Genomic DNA, 18,216 nt, shown 5'->3' with positions numbered 1-18,216 from the left:
GGCTAACTGTAGCGGTTTCTGACAAGAAATGACTTGAAATTTGACAGTGCCTTGCTGTTCTGAAAGTCGATGGCATGTCCACATCTGTACTATTGTTAAACTACCTGGTCCCAGTCCAACCAGTCAGTAATTCAATCCATAGAGTGTCCTTAAAATCTGAGCCTTGATATTCTAGGACAAAAATCAAACAAAGGTAGTCCTACCAACATTTACTCATTTGCAACTACATTGATTTCCATATGTAAAGCTTGTTTAAATGTTAAATGGACTTGCTCCTCAGCCTCTGTAAATACATCAAGAGACTACAGTTCTGCAGCTTCAAGCACCAACTGTACAGATTCCTTAAAAAAAACCTCCATTGCTCAGAAAGCTTTTCTGTGCAATCCATGCAACTCGTTATCCGATCACTTCAAATTCTAAAGACCAAATTAATCAGCAACCAACTTGTACTCATGTCTAGTTTTCTGTTACTATTTTACTTCTAAATGTTAGATGGATTGATTGTTGTGCTCAGTTTGATTCCATTTCACCTTGTGCTATTGTATCTTGCTCGCTTACCTTATTTTAACCTCACTGTTTTAATCTCAGTCTGTCTTCGTACAGTGTATCTGTCTCTATCAAATAATCCATTAATAATAAGTAAGGTAATGCAAAAGGAACATTCAATGTTGAACAATTGCCTTCAGATAATTTCAAAAGAAAAAAATGTCTGTGGTGACCCATTTAGATAAAAGCATACCTCCTCCGTGAACGCTCAGTGAATCTGATCGGGGAGCTGATAAGGTAAGCACCATCCGCTAACCACAATGAGGCCAAATCTGCTGATAAACCAGCGTGGGTTATGCTGTTGAAAACTAAGACTGTGTAACAGATTATAACAAGGTCAAAGAAGTCTACATGTACTAGGGCTGGAAGAACTACACAAATGATTACGGGAAAGGTGTCAATATCTATCATCTTGACGTGAATCATAAACGATATAGATATAGATATCTATAACTACGATTGTTTGATGTTTGTTAACTAATGTTGTTTGATAACTAATGTTTGGATGTTGTGATTTCAGATGTTTCATTGGGCTGAACCAAACCAGTTGGACCAAGATGGCCCCAACAAGGAAGAAAATGAACCCTTGCGTGACCGCTTTCATAAAATGCATCATGGAGATTGACTGGCTTTGTATCTAATTTATTCAGTTTTTCTTTTGAGACTTAGTTTTTCGTGCCCACCACAGCCACGTTAGAGTCGCAAAAAAGTTTGTTAATGTTGTTCAGGACACACACAAACACACCCACACACACACACACACACACCCCCACCACCACACACACACCCCCACACACACACACACACACACACACACACACACACACACACACACACACACACACACGTCACACACACACACACACACACACACACACACACACACACACACACATACAGCCCGCACACCACACAGAGGTTGAATGTCAGGAGATAATCTGTTTTATATGCACTTTTGGCTTTATGGGCTTGCCTTACTAAATGCCTTGCTTAAAAGCAAATGTTTTGTACTTGAAAATAATCGAATAGGCTTTGTTTTATGTTAACAGCATTCTGAGCTTTATTTCTGAATTACTTAGCCTGTTATAGTAGCAAACAGTAAAATAAAATACATGGATATTTTGAGGCTGACACTTTTCCAATTCTTTTTTCAGTGCTCAATTTCTATGGTTATTTGCACTCGTTAGACCGCAATCAACACAAAGGTAACTGGATAGAGCATGGCAGTGTTTAGTTCCACATTGAAGCAGAGATTAAAAGGTGTCTTTTAACCTATGCATACATTACTTCCTGTTGTAACTATTGCCAGCCCTTGGTCTTGCTCTTCTTTATTTTTATCAGGCAACTATAATATTTATCCGCCACGTTATTTGTGAAATCAAATTTCAAGGAGTTCAGGACATCAGTATATTCCTAGAACAAAGCATTCACACAGCCTTCTAAATAGCCCTTAATTTTAGTTGTGATCATATTATAATACTTTAGTAAGTAAATGCATGAGTACACTTTGACTAATACTAAAGCATTTAAACCTCTGTATGCACTTTGTCTGAAGGAAATGCATCTTTTGTTATGTATGGTAATTCAATTCCTATCTTGGCATACTAAAAGTTAATAAATAAATCGGTGTGTACATTGGCTCTTACCATTTAGCAAGGCTTGGTTTTCAAAGCATATCTTCTCAACCAAATGATTTGTGGCAAAAAACAGCAACACGATCGCTAGATGCTCTTTTTCCTGTCCCTTCTGAATCATCAAATAGGATTGCTGAACGCACGTATCTGCTTGGGAGCCTTTCAACCTACTACTGCGTAGCTCGATTCGTGTCTCACCTCTTCTTTTTGAAAAAAACGTTGTCATTGGTGGGACTATGCTATCAACTTCAAAGAACGAAAATGTTTTCAGCTACTCTTTGACGTACGACACCCACTCTCACAGACATACATATTATGCGTGGCGTGTGTAAATCACAAACACACCACACACACGCACGCAGGCATGCACATACACTCACACGCAGGCATGCACATACACGCACACGCACACGCACACACACACACACACACACACACACACACACACACACACACACACACACACACACACACACACACACACACACACACACACCTACATTTCCAGGAACTTTTTGTATCTAGTCACTCAATCATCTATATGCATTTCCTATGTCCATGTTGTTTATGGCAGCCTGTCCTCCTAGAAAATACGACCGCATAGGTCGTTTGTACCGCCCCAAATTACGACCCACTGGAGCGTATTTAGCGCCTCTAGCGGTCATGCAAATAACGACATTCTGAAGTCTCGGGGCCGCTCGTGGACGCTCGTGGTTGCTCGGGACGCGCGTAGCCATATTAATCGTTATTATCTGAATGGGAAATGCAATATTTTAGGACAGATACACAATTAAACGTGTTTCTAATGACATTTCTAGCGAGAAATGTACATTTTCCTTGCATAATCTTCAGTCAGTGAATGTGTATGATCTTTATTATCTGAATGGGAAATGCAATATTTTAGGATCGATTCAGCGTTAAACGTGTTTCTAATAACATTTCTAGCAAGAAATATACTTTTTACTTGCATAATCTTCATTCAGTGATTGTGTCTGATCTTTAGTTTGATAGTTATTAGGAAGATTTAATCGTCTCGCTCGCATGTTTCAACGACGTCAGGTTGCGAGGGACGCTGCTTTCGCTAAACTAGCAGCTCACGTGTTTCCTGCGTTTGTGTTATTAAACCGTTACTTTATGTAACTTTTAATGATATTGTAATAACCACAGGCGAGGTATTGAGCGAAGTAAGCTTGATAGCAGGTTTATTGGATTCCACAATCGGACAGGCAGGCACAGCTCCACCGGAAAACTACAACAACCAAAACTCCCGCCCGGAAGGAAACCCCCGGAACCCCCTCTCAGAAGGCCCGCACCTTCCTCCCAAACCCTGTGACGCTAAAATATCATCTTGTTAGAAACCCGTTTATCTGAGAGCCAACCCAGTAGCCAAAAGCATACGTTGACAGTGTACGTTTTCGTGAACACTGGATTACGTCGCATTTCAACATAAAATAGCGTGCTAAGCGCACACACACACGCACACACGCACGCACACGCACACGCGCACGCACACACGCACACACAATGCATTTCGCTGCTAAAACAACAACTTGGGCTGCTTCTCGGACATTTTGGGTGGATTTTGAACGGTATGTGGGCAGGACGTTTTTTGCAGGCAGGACCTGGCAACCCTGCGCTGTTGCCCGAGGTGAAGAAATGCTCCGGAGCAGATCTGGATCCACCATGGCCAAAATAATTGTCATGAATAGCATGAATAGATTCATGCATTATCATTCAACTTGAACATGTGTTTTTACAGTATATAGTGGTGGAGGGATGACGTATGTTGGCAAACCCGGAAGTGAGCGTCGACCTGGGTTTCCCTTGACAAAAAGCCAACGGGTTTTTCCATTGGATTTTGGATTATTGCAGAAAAATTAGCATCTTTGAAGCACCTCCACAAAAACTGAAAAAAATAAATAATAATAATAATAATAATAACTGTGCCCCAAAGAACGAAATGTAAACCAATGCATTCTGAATGGGAGTGTTTCTCCGATTTTTCCATGCTACACAGAATGAAATGTAAACCCATACAAATAAAGACTTCATGGTCATAATAATTAAAATATCATTAAGTAATTACTGAGTGTGTAGGGAGGTATTCTATTTTTTTCAACGGGGCTGAATCCAGTCACTTGACCGTCATGGTTGCTATGGTGGTTGCTATCGACCGCCCCCTCTAATACTCGTGGCTCTAAAAACCACGCGGCAAAGGAGCTGCCGTCAATTGGGTTGTTTTTGTCGTAAACTAGGGTCAGATGGTTGAAAAATAGACAGATATTCCAAGGTATCCTTAAAAGGCAGCTTGGATGTGTTTATTTTCTGCAGTTTAGACTTCTTCTATAATAGGGTGACCAGATTTGAGTTTGTGAAAAAGAGGACACTTCGTCGCGGGGGGGGGGGGGGGGGGGGGCGAAAACATGGGTATTTTTTCTTTAGTTCGTCCGTGAACTTACATTTACGTTTAGGCATGGCTGCAGACAGTGGCGATCCTGGGTCCAATTGCGCCCCGGGCAAGATTGTTGACGGGGGGGGGGGGGGGGGGGGGGGGGGGACATATAACCATGGACATATACAATGGTAATAACTAGTAGGTTATGTGAAAGACCCAGAAACACAAATATGCGACGGGGCAAAAAAAAATAAAAAGATAATAATAACAATAATATATATTTTTTTTTTTTTTTGCGACGAGGCAAAATACCGGACGTTTTTGGAATCCCTGCCGGACGCATTTTTTAGGTCTCGAAAAGAGGACATGTCCGGGAAAAAGAGGACGTCTGGTCACCCTATCTATAACTAATTTTTGTAAGCAAAACACCAAGCTCATTGATTTAATGAGGAAGGGTTATTTGAAACAATTTATTCAATAAATATTTGTGAGAGGTCATTCCTTCTCCTGATTTTACTTCCTATTTATGTCTAGGGTAAACCCCTACTGTCCACAAGCATCACCCCCTCCCCATATGGATTTGGAGAATTGTTGCCACGTCCCAGTGGTGGAGGTATCATATATATATGAAAGAGGGCATTCAATTATAGCCTACTACAATGATCAATTAGGAGGCCGAAGCCCTAAAGGAAGTGATGCAATAGGTGACTGAGTCGACAACATTTAAGTAAGCTGTATAGGGTCTCTTATATATCAAAGGGGGTCTCAAAGGACGCATACGCTTCAACCTGTGGCTCCAGCACTACAGGAAATGACTCAGCAAGTGCTCCATCTCGTTTCAACTCACCCAGCGGCTCGCTTGCAAGATTTTGGCCTGAAGTTCTGTCCAGACCTACACCCTAGCCATCCAACATGCATATCTGAGAATCAGGCCTCTCTTTAATAATGACAAAAAGTTATGAGAGAAACACACATTAACTTTTTGTTATCATAAGCGGCGTGGTGCCGGCTCCTTTTGACCTTTTGACCCCCGACTTCAAAAACGTGGCCACAGGCCAGCTGTGTCTACACACCTTTAGCCACAAATGTACACCTCCTTCCCACACAAAATGGGGACTAGAAACAAACCTCTGTCTTATGTACATTTACTGTACTGTTGGAGGTCACGCCCCTTTGCCGACCTTTTCGAGATAGCTAGGGATGCTAAAATGTTTACACACATTTCCCGGGGCCCCGTGAACGACATATCCGAGATTTGGAGTTCTAGCCTTTAGAGAAAAAAAGTTTTCCCAAATGGAGTGTCATTTGGACAAAGCCCCTCAGAAGTGTAGCCTGCAAGACCTAATGGTTCAGAATGTGGTGGAAAAACAGTTTTTGAGATAGGAAGGTCCTACCGCCCTGAAATTGTAATACCTTATAGGCCCTGAAATTGTAATACCTCCTTATAGACACAGCTGGCCTGTGGCCACGTTTTTGAAGTCGGGGGTCAAAAGGTCAAAAGGAGCCGGCACCACGCCGCTTATGAGATAACAAAAAGTTAATGTGTGTTTCTCTCATAACTTTTTGTCATTATTAAAGAGAGGCCTGATTCTCAGATATGCATGTTGGATGGCTATGGGTGTAGGTCTGGGAAGAACTTCAGGCCAAAATCTTGCAAGCGAGCCGCTGGGTGCAGGTGCAACGAGATGGAGCACTTGCTGAGCCTGGACTTTCAAAATCTTCGCTCTGTGAATGTAAAGGATGTTTGGTCGGATGTTACGACGAAGAATCATAATGTGAATGGGAATATTCTATAAATCTCTTGATATCATCTTTCGTCTCAACACTTAAACCACACTTAAACCACCACACTTAAACCACAACCACCTAAAGTCTCACTCCGAGAACCTTAAAATATGAATCAATCCATTAGAAGTATGAAAATATCTTCCCGGTGGTCCAACAGAGCAAACAAGGTGTCCTTTGACATCTACGTTTCGAGACGATTGCAACAGTGCCACACATGATCATATTTGAATATGTTTCGGGGTAGTAATTAGCTGTCGATTTTGGAGGCCTTTATCAATAATGACCAGCTATAGATTTGATTCCCGATGGAGGTTTTTGACAAATTACATGTTAATTAGCATCTACACGTTAAGCTGAGTCCAATGAGATCAAGCTCGGCCTCTTGCTACACCGAGATCATGTCCTAGACCTAGGTGTACCATGTAAAATACATGTTACCATTAGCTAGAGTGTCGTTCAACGTGTAGATGCTAAATAACATGTCATTTTTCACAAATTTCTATCGGGAAGCAAATCAATAGCTGCTCATTATTGATTAAGGCCTCCAATTTCGACAGCTAATTACTACCATTAAACATGTTCGAATATGCTCATGTGTGGCATCGTTGTAATCGCCTGGAAGCGTAGATGTTGAAGGACACCTTGTTTGCCCCGTAACACCTCCGGGAAGATATTTACATGCTTCTGATTGACTAATGAATTGATTCAGCTATTCCCCCAGAAGTCTGGGGTCAAAAGGTCAAAAGGAGCCGGCACCACGCCGCTTATGAGACAAAAGTTAATGTGCATTTCTCTCATAACTTTTTGTCATTATTAAAGAGAGGCCTGATTCTCAGACATGCAGGTTGGATGGCTTCGGTGTAGGTCTGGGAAGAACTTCAGGCCAAAATCTTGCAAGCGAGCCGCTGGGTGCAGGTGCAACGAGATGGAGCACTTGCTGAGTCATTTCCTGTAGGGCTGGAGCCACAGGTTGAAGCGTACACACACACACACACACACACACACACACACACACACACACACACACACACACACACACACACACACACACACACACACACACACACACACACACACACACACACACACGCACACACAATGCATTTTGCTGCTAAAACAACAACTTGGGCTGCTTCTAGGACAGGGGGTCCTTTGAGACCCCCTTTGATCTATAAGAGACCTCAAAGTACAGCTTACTTAAATGTTGTCGACCTGCAGTCACCTATTGCATCACTTCCTTTCGGGCTTCGGCCTCCTAATTGATCATTGTAGTATAATTGAATGCCCTCCTTCATATATATGATACCTCCACCACTGGGACGTGGCAACAATTCTCCAAATCCATATGGGGAGGGGGGGGGGGGTGATGCTTGTGGACAGTAGGGTTGTACACTAGACATAAATAGGAAGCAAACTCAGGAGAAGGAATGACTTCTCGCAAATATATATTTAATAAATTGTTTCAAATAACCCTGCCTCGTTAAATCATTGAGCTTGGCGTTTTGCTTTCAAAAATAGGTTATAGAAGAAGTCTAAACTGCAGACAATAAAAACAACCAAGCTGCCTTTTAAGGATACCTTGGAATATCTGTCTATTTTTTAACCATCGGACCCTATTTTACGACAAAAATAACACAATGGACGGCAGCTCCTTTGCCGCGTGGTTTTTAGAGCCATGTAAGGATTAGAGGTGCGGGTCGATAGCAACCACCATAGCAACCATGACGGTCAAGTGACTGGATGCAACTCCGTTGAAAAAAATAGAATACCACCCTACACACTGAGGAGAATAATGATATTTAAATTATTATGACCATGAAGTCTTTATTTGCATGGGTTTACATTTCGTTCTGTGTAGCATGGAAAAATCGGAGAAACACTCCCATTCAGAATGCATTGGTTTACATTTCGTTCTTTGGAGCACAGTTATTTTTATTGATTTATTTTTTTTCAGTTTTTGTGGAGGTGCTTCAAAGATGCTAATTTTTCTGCAATAATCCAAAATCCAATGGAAAAACCCGTTGGCTTTTTGTCAAGGGAAACCCAGGTCGACGCTCACTTCCTGGTTGGCCAACATACGTCATCCCTCCACCACTATATACTGTAAAAACACATGTTCAAGTTGAATGATAATGCATGAATCTATTCATGCTATTCATGACAATTATTTTGGCCATGGTGGATCCAGATCTGTTCCAGAGCATTTCTGCACCTCGGGCAACAGCGCAGGGTTGCCAGGTCCTGCCTGCAAAAATCGTCCTGCCCACATACCGTTCCAAATCCACCCAAAATGTCCTAGAAGCAGCCCAAGTTGTTGTTTTAGCAGCGAAATGCATTGTGTGTGTGTGTGTGTGTGTGTGTGTGTGTGTGTGTGTGTGTGTGTGTGTGTGTGTGTGTGTGTGTGTGTGTGTGTGTGTGTGTGTGTGTGTGTGTGTGTGTGTGTGTGTGTGTGTGTGTGTGTGTGTGTGTGTGTGCTAACACGCTATTTCATGTTGAAATGCGACTGGGTTGGCTCTCAGATAAACGTGTTTCACGTCACAGGGTTTGGGAGGAAGGGGCGGGCCTTCTGAGAGGGGGTTCCGGGGGTTTCCCTCCGGGCGGGAGTTTTGGTTGTTGTAGTTTTCCGGTGGAGCTGTGCCTGCCTGTCCGATTGTGGAATCCAATAAACCTGCTATCAAGCTTACATCGCTCAATACCTCGCCTGTGGTTATTACAATATCATTAAAAGTTACATAAAGTAATGGTTTAATAACACAAACACAGGAAACACGTGAGCTGCTGGTTTAGCGAAAGCAGCGTCCCTCGCAACCTGACGTCGTTGAAACATGCGAGCGAGCCGATTAAATCTTCCTAATAACTATAAAACTAAAGATCAGACACAATCACTGACTGAAGATTATGCAAGTAAAAAGTATATTTCTCGCTAGAAATGTTATTAGAAACACGTTTAACGGTGAATCGATCCTAAAATATTGCATTTCCCATTCAGATAATAAAGATTAATAAAGATCATACACATTCACTGAGTGAAGATTATGCAAGCAAAATGTACATTTCTCGCTAGAAATGTCATTAGAAACACGTTTAATGGTGTATCTGTCCTAAAATATTGCATTTCCCATTCAGATAATAACGATTAATATGGCTACGTAACAATTTCACCAAATGCCCTGTTGGTCATATATGTGGCATACATACCTCCCGCGACCTGTAGAGGCGCTTGATACGCTCCAGTGGGTCGTAATCCGTGGCAGTACAAACGACCTATACGGTCGTAAAATTTTGCGGACTTGTTGCAGCCAGCATGGACATAGGAAAATCTGTAAATCTGGTTTGCAGATAGAAATTATTTAGTTTTCGCTATGGATGTAGGCCTTGAAATGTATAGCAGATAGTGCTATTCATTATGAAACGGTTTATAGTTTGACATTCTGGGTGAAAGAAGACGGCCTTTAAGTGTGAGAAGAGAGTTCATTATGATTTGTTTGGATGTAGCCTATTACTTTATATATGAGATGAAATTGTTATCAAACACATCCTTAAGGTAAGCAACAGTCGACTTTGCATGCACACGAATAAGATGTTATAACACGCACGCACGCATACACAAGGAGACGCTCGTCAACCGTCTGCAAGTGTCATTGACCGAGTGCAACTGTAAAGGTGCGGCCACACCAGACGCGTATCTCGCGTACTTCGCGTCTCAAATCGCCATTTTTTCCATAGGGAACCATTGGTTTAATACGCGTATTACGCGTTTCACGCGTATTAAGCGTATAAGCAACATTGTACGCGCGTATAGCGCGTATGTGGCGCGTATATTTACGCGCAATACGCGCTATACGCGCGTATATCGCGTATATCGCGTACATTTCAAGAGTTCAAAAAATTGAACTTTTTACGCGAAGTACGCGAGATACGCGTCTGACGATAGCCGCGTTGCCCAATCAGCGTTGAGCTTGACCCGACGTCACTGGCAGAGAGTAGTGAGCTTGGACAGAAGCATACGGCCGACATCTTTCTTTATTCTGTGTGGAAATAGTAACATAGTTACGCCATTAAATGCTTTTATGGAAACATTTCTAGCGAGAAATGTGCATTTTACTTTCATAATGTTCGCTCGGTGAATGTGAAGGATGTTTGGTTTGATAGTTATGACGAAGAGGGAACGCTCCGTTCACTTGCATGGACAGAGTCTCTGGTTACTAAGCAACCTCAACGTCTTGGCGGACTATATATCTGCTGATCAACACTACGAATGCTGGAAACACACCAGACACACCATGTGAAGTTATTTAACCCGATTATTGTTATTTATATCCGAGATTATTTAATCTAACCCGATCTAAACTCTATCACCCAAACACGGCGGCGTTTGGGTTTCCTACCTCGGACTCCAGCGCAGCTTATCCTGGGGCAACACACACACACACACACACACACCCAAGTGTTGGAGCCTTTACCGTGGGGAGCCTCATCCTGGGGCAAGACACACACACACACAGCCACGGCCGACAACTTTCTTTATTCTGGGTGGAAATAGTAACATAACATAACATTTGGTTTGATAGTTATGACGAAGAGGGAACGCTCCGTTCACTTGCATATGGCAAGCCGAATTGTCATTTATTAACTCAGTTTGACTATCCGGAATTTACATTGCAGATATCTGCAATTCAGTTTCGCCTAGTCAAAACTAACATTTCGGATATCCGCAACTACATTCCTCCTATCCGCAATTGTCATTTCAGATATCCACAAAGACATTCCTCCTAGGCGAAATTACGTCATTTTCGCCATTCATGTCTATGGGGTTTCTCATTGCGGATATCTACAATTCAGTTGCGGATATCCACTTTGTGAATTACGGATATCTGCAACTGAATTGTAGATATCTGTAATTCCAGTTTCAGATATCTACAATTTGATTCTGACTAGTCATAATTCCAGTTCAAGATATCTTTAATTCACCTCAATTCAAGATATCTACATGTCCCTTTTTAGATATCTTAAATTAAGTTTTGACTAGGCGAAATTAAGTTGTAGATATCTCCAACTGGAGTTACGACTAGTCAAAATGACGTTGTAGATATCTCTAACTGGAGTTACGACTAGGCGAAATGACGTTGTAGATATCTAATATCAAGTTATAGATATCTTGAAAGGAATTTTGATTAGAGATATCTACAATTGTAGATATCTTTAACTTTCATTCTGCCTAGGCGAAACTGAATTAAAGATATCTTGAATTCGAGTTTTGACTAGGCGAAATGACGTTTCAGATATCTCTAATGACGTTTCAGATATCTGTAATGACGTTTCAGATATCTGTAATGAAAAATTATAGGACCGTTTACTTTAAGCGGGAGCGGAGCAGCTCCTCGTTCAATCATCATTCACACAATTCACTGATTACATCGCTCCATATTTTCTCGTGATCTTTTCGATCACAGCCAACGCCATGACTGCTCCTTTCTTATTCCATTCGGAAATGAACCCACTTCTTCTTTGATTATGGCGGCAAGGGGAAATTACGTAATTCTGGATATCTAAAACGTAATGCCCAACACTCAAATGACGTTTGAGATATCTTTAACTTTCATTCTGCCTAGGCGAAACTGAATTACAGATATCTGCAATTGTCATTTAAGATGTGTGACGAGTTGAATGTCGTTTTCCTTGAAGTCATTGCAGATATCTATAATTCAGTTTCGCCTAGTCAAAACTGAATTACAGATATCTCTAACTATCGTTTCGACTAGTCAAAACTACGTCACAGATATCTCTAACTGTCGTTTCGACTAGTCACAACTACGTAACAGATATCTTGAATGAAGTTGTTGATATCTACAATGTAAATTCCGGATAGTCAAACTTAGTTAATAAATGTCAATTCGGCTTGCCATACTTGCATGGACATTGGACTCATCTAGGCGAGTGACGTATGCGCGTATGGCGCGTATTGCGCGTATGTGACCATTTTTGACACAAAATGGTCAAGCAACATTTTACGCGCGTATTTCGCGTAAAAAGTACGCGAGATACGCGTCTGGTGTGGCCGCACCATAAGGAATGTTTATGGGATTGGACCTCTTTAGGACCCAGAGGAGGTAGGCCTTCCCCAGTAAAAGAGGTGAGACCAACCTGCACCTGAAGCGTTCGACACCGGCATGGACATGTCAGTTGACTCGCTCGTCTGGTTTGTGGAGCGCACATTTTTACATTGACTTCGACGTGCGATGGAAACGGTTTCGCGGAACTGCCTTGTAACTTTCTTTGATAAACTTTTCTTCTTTTATTACATTTGCTGAAGAAACAATGAGCAAGTCCAGTTCGCTTAAAATCAAGAGTTTGTTCAAACACAAGTCACTTGATAAGGAGAATGAGATTGATGCAGAGAGGAAGAAGTATGCTCGCTCGCAGTCTCTCCGAGATGTGGCGGTGGCACCGGGCAGTCCGCCGGACCTGTCCCCCACCTCACCGTCCGGTCCGGTACCAGTGGAGGGCATTCAGGACGTGGAGCTGCGACCTGGGTCGACCCTCAAAAGAATCCTGAGCTTTAAGAAAAAAAAGAAGAAATCAAAGCACGCCGAATCAAGCGACTTATTTTTCCATGAAACCGATGATTTGGAAACCAAGAGTCAATTGTAAGTTGTTTTCTAGTTTGCAAACTGTAGTGCGCAGCCTGTGTCCATATCAGCCCCAGGAAGCTCATATTTATTCACTTCATGGGCCAACACTATTAAAGCAAACATGTTTTGTTTATTGTGGCAGCTTATTGCTTTATTGTATGTATGCCACTGTTTTTAAACAACACATGTCCAATAATTTACAATTATAATCAAAGCCCTAAATCGGTGGATAGAGGTAGGCTACATGCCCTTCAGCGCACCGCCAGATGGCCCTATAATGGGCTGTGTGTCTATGGCCTGCCTCTCGAGAACCGCCAACGCTGAACTTGTGAAGGTGTGAGGCGGTTTATGCATACAAACCCCGGATAGGTTGACAGTGTTGGCCCACGGGCAGTTATTTAAATGTGGTGTAGTAGGCTACTATTCGAGTTACGCCTCGATTATCACGTCATGTTGTTGTTCAGAGGAGAGACAAGATGGACAACGGTGTTCTCATTGGGAAACAAAGAGGCAGGGGTTTCAAGTTCAAGTTTAAAACAATTATATATAGTTCTGAACAGAAGAGGTTTTTGCAATTACAGTTACGTTTAGAATTCATAGGCACAATGGATAATAATCATAGTAAAGATTATCAGAATCATAACCATATTACATAATATATAATCAAACCATTCTGGTTCCGTTCTTAGAAAGGCTTAAATTCAAAGCATTCCCCCAACACAGCGCAGTATGCTGACATCCCTTCCATAACAGCCACAGCCACAAGTCTACAATCTGTTGATCTTGTCTTTGGCTAAGACCCCACATTATAATGAAATTAGACACGGATTTCTGCCATTGGTTGGGAAACAGAGGGTTTTACAGATGTACAATTACAATCTTATATATTTTTTTATGATTTCTTAGGGTAAGTAGGCCTATTCGGTCATCACTTGATGTTGGTGTAGTAGGGCCATTGGCCATTAAGCTACCACCCTTCCCAAAGTTACATCCATTCATGTCAGTAGGCTTAGATATATAATTATAACTAACTACAAAATCAACCTTTACAAGGATACCTTCTCGATCTGCTCAGTCCTCTTTCTGTTTGTATTTTCGAAAACTCAACTCAAATGCGGAAAACAACATGACTCATTTGAGATGATGTGTGTGCGTGACTACACCCAGTCATGTTTGCCTTCCCTACTGTATATAGACAGATGGCAAAATGCTTCAGTGATGTGAGCACGAGACCGCCTTCCATTAGTCTCTTGCAGGCTGCCCATAGAAACCTGCTGTGCAGGGACGGTAACGAATGGCCATTAGCTGGTGGTTAGGGTTCAGTGACGCTGACTGAACGTTGATAGAACGTTAATAATGTGCCAGCGGGCTGTAGTGCTGCACACTGTAGGCCTATATATTCCATGCATGGATGTAGAGCTACTCGTATCAACTAACACACATTGTGTGGGACGCTCAGTGGGACGCTTTTGGAACACAGCCGTTGAACGCCGTTTGCTAAATCTTGTTAAAAAATAACACTGAAGTAGACCCACAGCAAGTCAAATTAATTAAGATGGCTCTATGGTCTAATACGGCTGTGATGCCAATAGATTCCATCCAGTCTCCATGCATGTTAATTGGTATTGAAGTAGAATGCCTGCATGCATTATGTTAGATTATTTTGGATTGAGTTTATGTTATGGTTCCAATACAAGGGCCATATTCCTAATACAAGAATGACCTTGTAATAGTTGTAAATACAACTGGCTATAATGGGTCATTATAAAAGCAGCTATTTCAAAAAGGACTTTTGTCTGTGTTCAGTTTTTGCAACGTCAGCACATGCAATTGATTTGACCTGCCAATCAACTACTCTGAGCAGTGGAACCTCTTTGGAGAGAATGCTAATTGCATGTTTTAAAAACCAGTGGCGGTGTCAGCGTATGTCAGGTTTTTAAACCTTGGACTGTATTGCAACATACCTCTAAACATATGGTCAATTTCTCTTTTGCTAAAGCTAATTCACATTTCCACGTTTCAATATGATCGCTCTGATACAACATATCTTTATTATTGCCTTACTATTAATGAGTCAGAACACACCTGGCCAAGCCTAATAGTTTATAGACTACTGTCTGGACTATCAGTACATTGTTTGCACAGACTATCTTTAGTGAGTTGTCTTTCTTTTGCCCTCTTGGGAAACCCTGCACTAAACATGTAAATGTATAGTATATATGTTAGGGAAGCTTGTTACGTTTATTATAATTAATTTACCTATGTATTCACTGTTTTCAACCGTGGTGAATACCACAGTGTTCTTTTTCACATATTTAAAGAGGTGAATAATGATCACACAAGATCACCGAGCAACAGGTTTTCTGTCAAAACTTTTTACTCTCTCTTGTTTATGGTTTTGCCTTCAGGGGGTTGAGGAAGGGTTCTCACACAGGCTCAGCATAACAAGAGCAAAGTAAAGTGTGGGACTTGGAGGAGGTCCTTGAATCTCAACATAAATGGTGGTCTTAAGCAGAGGGTTGAGCTACGATTTTAGAAAGTAAAAGTCCCTCCCACATACTGGAGTCAACCATCTGGCTTCTGTAATGGACCTTTATCACAGTAGTGATACCCAGCTCATACAGGAAATGACAGCACATGTTGCTGGACAAGTAAAGATAAAGTGCTGCTGCTGTTGATGATATAGCCAGTGTTGTTGTCCATGGGCGGCCTCTGTACAGGACATGATCACTAATGTGTTAATATTGAAAGCATGCAGCTGTGTTTAACCTGGTGTGACTCTGATGTGTGAGGGGTGCCTGAGCAAACAATCCAGATGGACAGATAACGATTGACATCGCCTGGTACACTGAGGGGGAATGACTTTAATTACTTTCTGTTCCCAACTTTAATTGAAACATCCACTCAGAAGACCGGCCATGATTCTTCGTTCCGGATCGTTCTACTTAGTATACGGTGGTAGATCAAGGCATTCGGCTGGCGGGGAACAGGGAGGAACACGAGGGACTGTGTGTGTACAGACCGAAGGAAAATGGCCCCGCTGTGGTTCATTGATTAATACGCTGGGGTATATATTTACTATTATTCATCCAGCTTCATTCAGCAGAAGCTTTTGTCCAACGTGACTCTGACAATGATTTGAGATGATTGAGGAGCATTAAGGGATCATCTTGCTCACAGATGCCTACAGGTGGAATGTGGACATCTGACTGTAGGCCTGATTGATTGATTGATTGCTTGACTGATTGATTGATTAATTGATTGATTGAATGGCAAATTGGTTGATAAGGTACCATTTAAACACCTCTGGGGGACCGCAAGCAGGTGGTGGACGGTACCATGACGGCTAATATGACATAATCGTATAAAATGTTTGACTTCCAGAGGAAGATCATGCCATCGCTTTGAAAAAAACATGAGAGAAAGAGAGGGACAGTGAGAGAGAGAGATATGGACAAAGAGAGCGAGACCGATATGCAGAGGGTGCATTAGTCATATCATATGATATGTGAAACTTTAAATAACAACGTGATCAAATAAGTCATTGAGCTGTTGATTTCTCTTCAGGTCGAAACAGATCTAAACGATGAACTGTTGTAACCGCCACCTCCACCCCCTCCCCCCCCTCCCTCCCACCCGCTCCCTGTCCATGATGATATTCAGTTATTCTCAAAGAATGCACAAAGCTACATTTTTAAAAGCAGCTATCTACTGGAGATATAAAAAGACACTGAGGACCCAGATAGGAGGCCGATCCGTCACATTGTTCAAACTAACACATTCTATAGTATGACACTAAGGTCACACTTTAAATAAGTGAATACGCTCGCTTCTTGTGTGATTTATCACAAGTGTCACAGAAAAACCTAATGTTTGTTTTGTTTTGCTCAGTTCTGTATTCCGTAGTAGAAAAAGTAGTACAAAAACTACTTAGTCATATTCATTCATATTCATTCATCTACTTGTGCTTTAATCTAATAAATTAGGTAAAAAATAATAGAGTCCTGGTCTAGAATCCTCTTCGAGTGGTCGTTAAATATCTATTGTGTAAGGGTTAAGAAATAGGAGAGATTTGACACAAGTTGAATAGCATATATGTGGCCTCAGTCAAGTTGCTCTTGAGATTCCAGAGAGGGTTTATCATTTTCGGTCGGCCCACTGCTTAGCCTTTGCTACCAATGTAGCCCATGATAGTCTGTGACTTGACATTACACCACCAGGTATTTGGAATCAGATGTTGCACAACCGGATCTATTTTCTATAAACCTGTCTCCAACGAAGCTTGTCCCTCCAGGGAAGCTGATTTTGAAATACGTTACCCATCCATGACGCATACTCATTACAACACTCAAGTCCTGCAGCTCATGCCTTTGTCTCTGAAACTTAATTCGAGACAGCATAGGCCAAATCAGGCAGCTGTTTACCTCAACATGACACCTATTGTTTTTATTAGTAGAAACAGCTAGGTAGGCTGGATGAATACATCTGAATCATAATAGCCGTGCGTTAGAGATCAGAGTGCGACCGCCAACACATTTAGAGAGTCACGTTGGGTCAAATTTAGGTGACATGAATTGTTAGGCTTGAAGGTCACACTCTCAACATACAGCAGTTACTTTACAATACTTACTTTGCATTTTTTTATTTTCTGTGTGGTCGTTTATTTGTGTTTTGTTGAACCCATCCTTCAGAAATTCATTCCATTTTCGGAAAATGGTTTAGTTCTGTCAGCACTTCAAGCTCATCAAAAGCCATCGCTGTCAACACGGTTAAATATGTTTGTAAGACCTCGTACTTCATCACCATGAGGTTTGCATGACACGGTGCTCGTAAGCAAATAGACCTCCGACCACCAAGTGTCGGAGGTCAAGTGCTTTAGAAAGGATGCACATACAGAACTCTGTGAAAACAGGTCTGTCAAACCATACGGGATTCCTGCATTAACGACTTTGTTCTGCACTCTGATCATGAGCGTAAACACGGTTAAGATATTTCTATGATATTTCTATACATTGAAATATTAACACTTAGAACATAGTTTTGTGGACTACAGATGCAATTTGAATGTAGAGTTTCACAGAGATATCGGTTGCTCCTCCACTTAGTTTTGTTTTCGTCAGTGGCTTACAGTAGAATCAACAGGGAAGTACACCAATAACTAATGCTGTGGTTGTTGTGTTTTTTTTTACATGTCAGAGGTCTAAGATATTTGAGGCTATGC

The 18,216-nt window shown here is 41.6% G+C and overlaps 2 protein-coding genes across 4 annotated transcripts in view; one reads left to right on the top strand and one right to left on the bottom strand.

The window, feature by feature from the left end:
- Nucleotides 1–12,689, bottom strand: part of ccr6b (chemokine (C-C motif) receptor 6b) — a 14,698-nt gene extending 2,009 nt beyond the window's left edge. For 2 of the 3 annotated variants that reach the window (XM_056591303.1, XM_056591302.1), the window contains exon 1: nucleotides 2,193–2,547. Coding sequence is in view for 2 of the 3 variants with exons in the window: in XM_056591302.1 (XP_056447277.1) it covers nucleotides 2,193–2,195 (3 nt within the window). In the remaining variant the exon portion in view is untranslated. Of the gene's footprint in view, nucleotides 1–2,192; nucleotides 2,548–12,507 lie in introns of those variants that run through there. The other variant, XM_056591301.1, reaches the window with a different exon arrangement.
- Nucleotides 12,400–18,216, top strand: part of crybg1a (crystallin beta-gamma domain containing 1a) — a 43,122-nt gene continuing 37,305 nt past the window's right edge. Inside the window, exon 1 of the mRNA XM_056591298.1 lies at nucleotides 12,400–13,010. Within this exon, the coding sequence (XP_056447273.1) occupies nucleotides 12,682–13,010 (329 nt within the window). The 5' untranslated portion in view covers nucleotides 12,400–12,681. The remainder of the gene's footprint in view (nucleotides 13,011–18,216) is intronic.

The sequence above is a fragment of the Gadus chalcogrammus genome, chromosome 5 (assembly GCF_026213295.1).
Source record: "Gadus chalcogrammus isolate NIFS_2021 chromosome 5, NIFS_Gcha_1.0, whole genome shotgun sequence".
NCBI lineage: Eukaryota > Metazoa > Chordata > Actinopteri > Gadiformes > Gadidae > Gadus > Gadus chalcogrammus.
The sequence above is the reverse complement of the archived record's forward strand: the minus strand, read 5'-3'. Positions and strand labels throughout refer to the sequence as shown.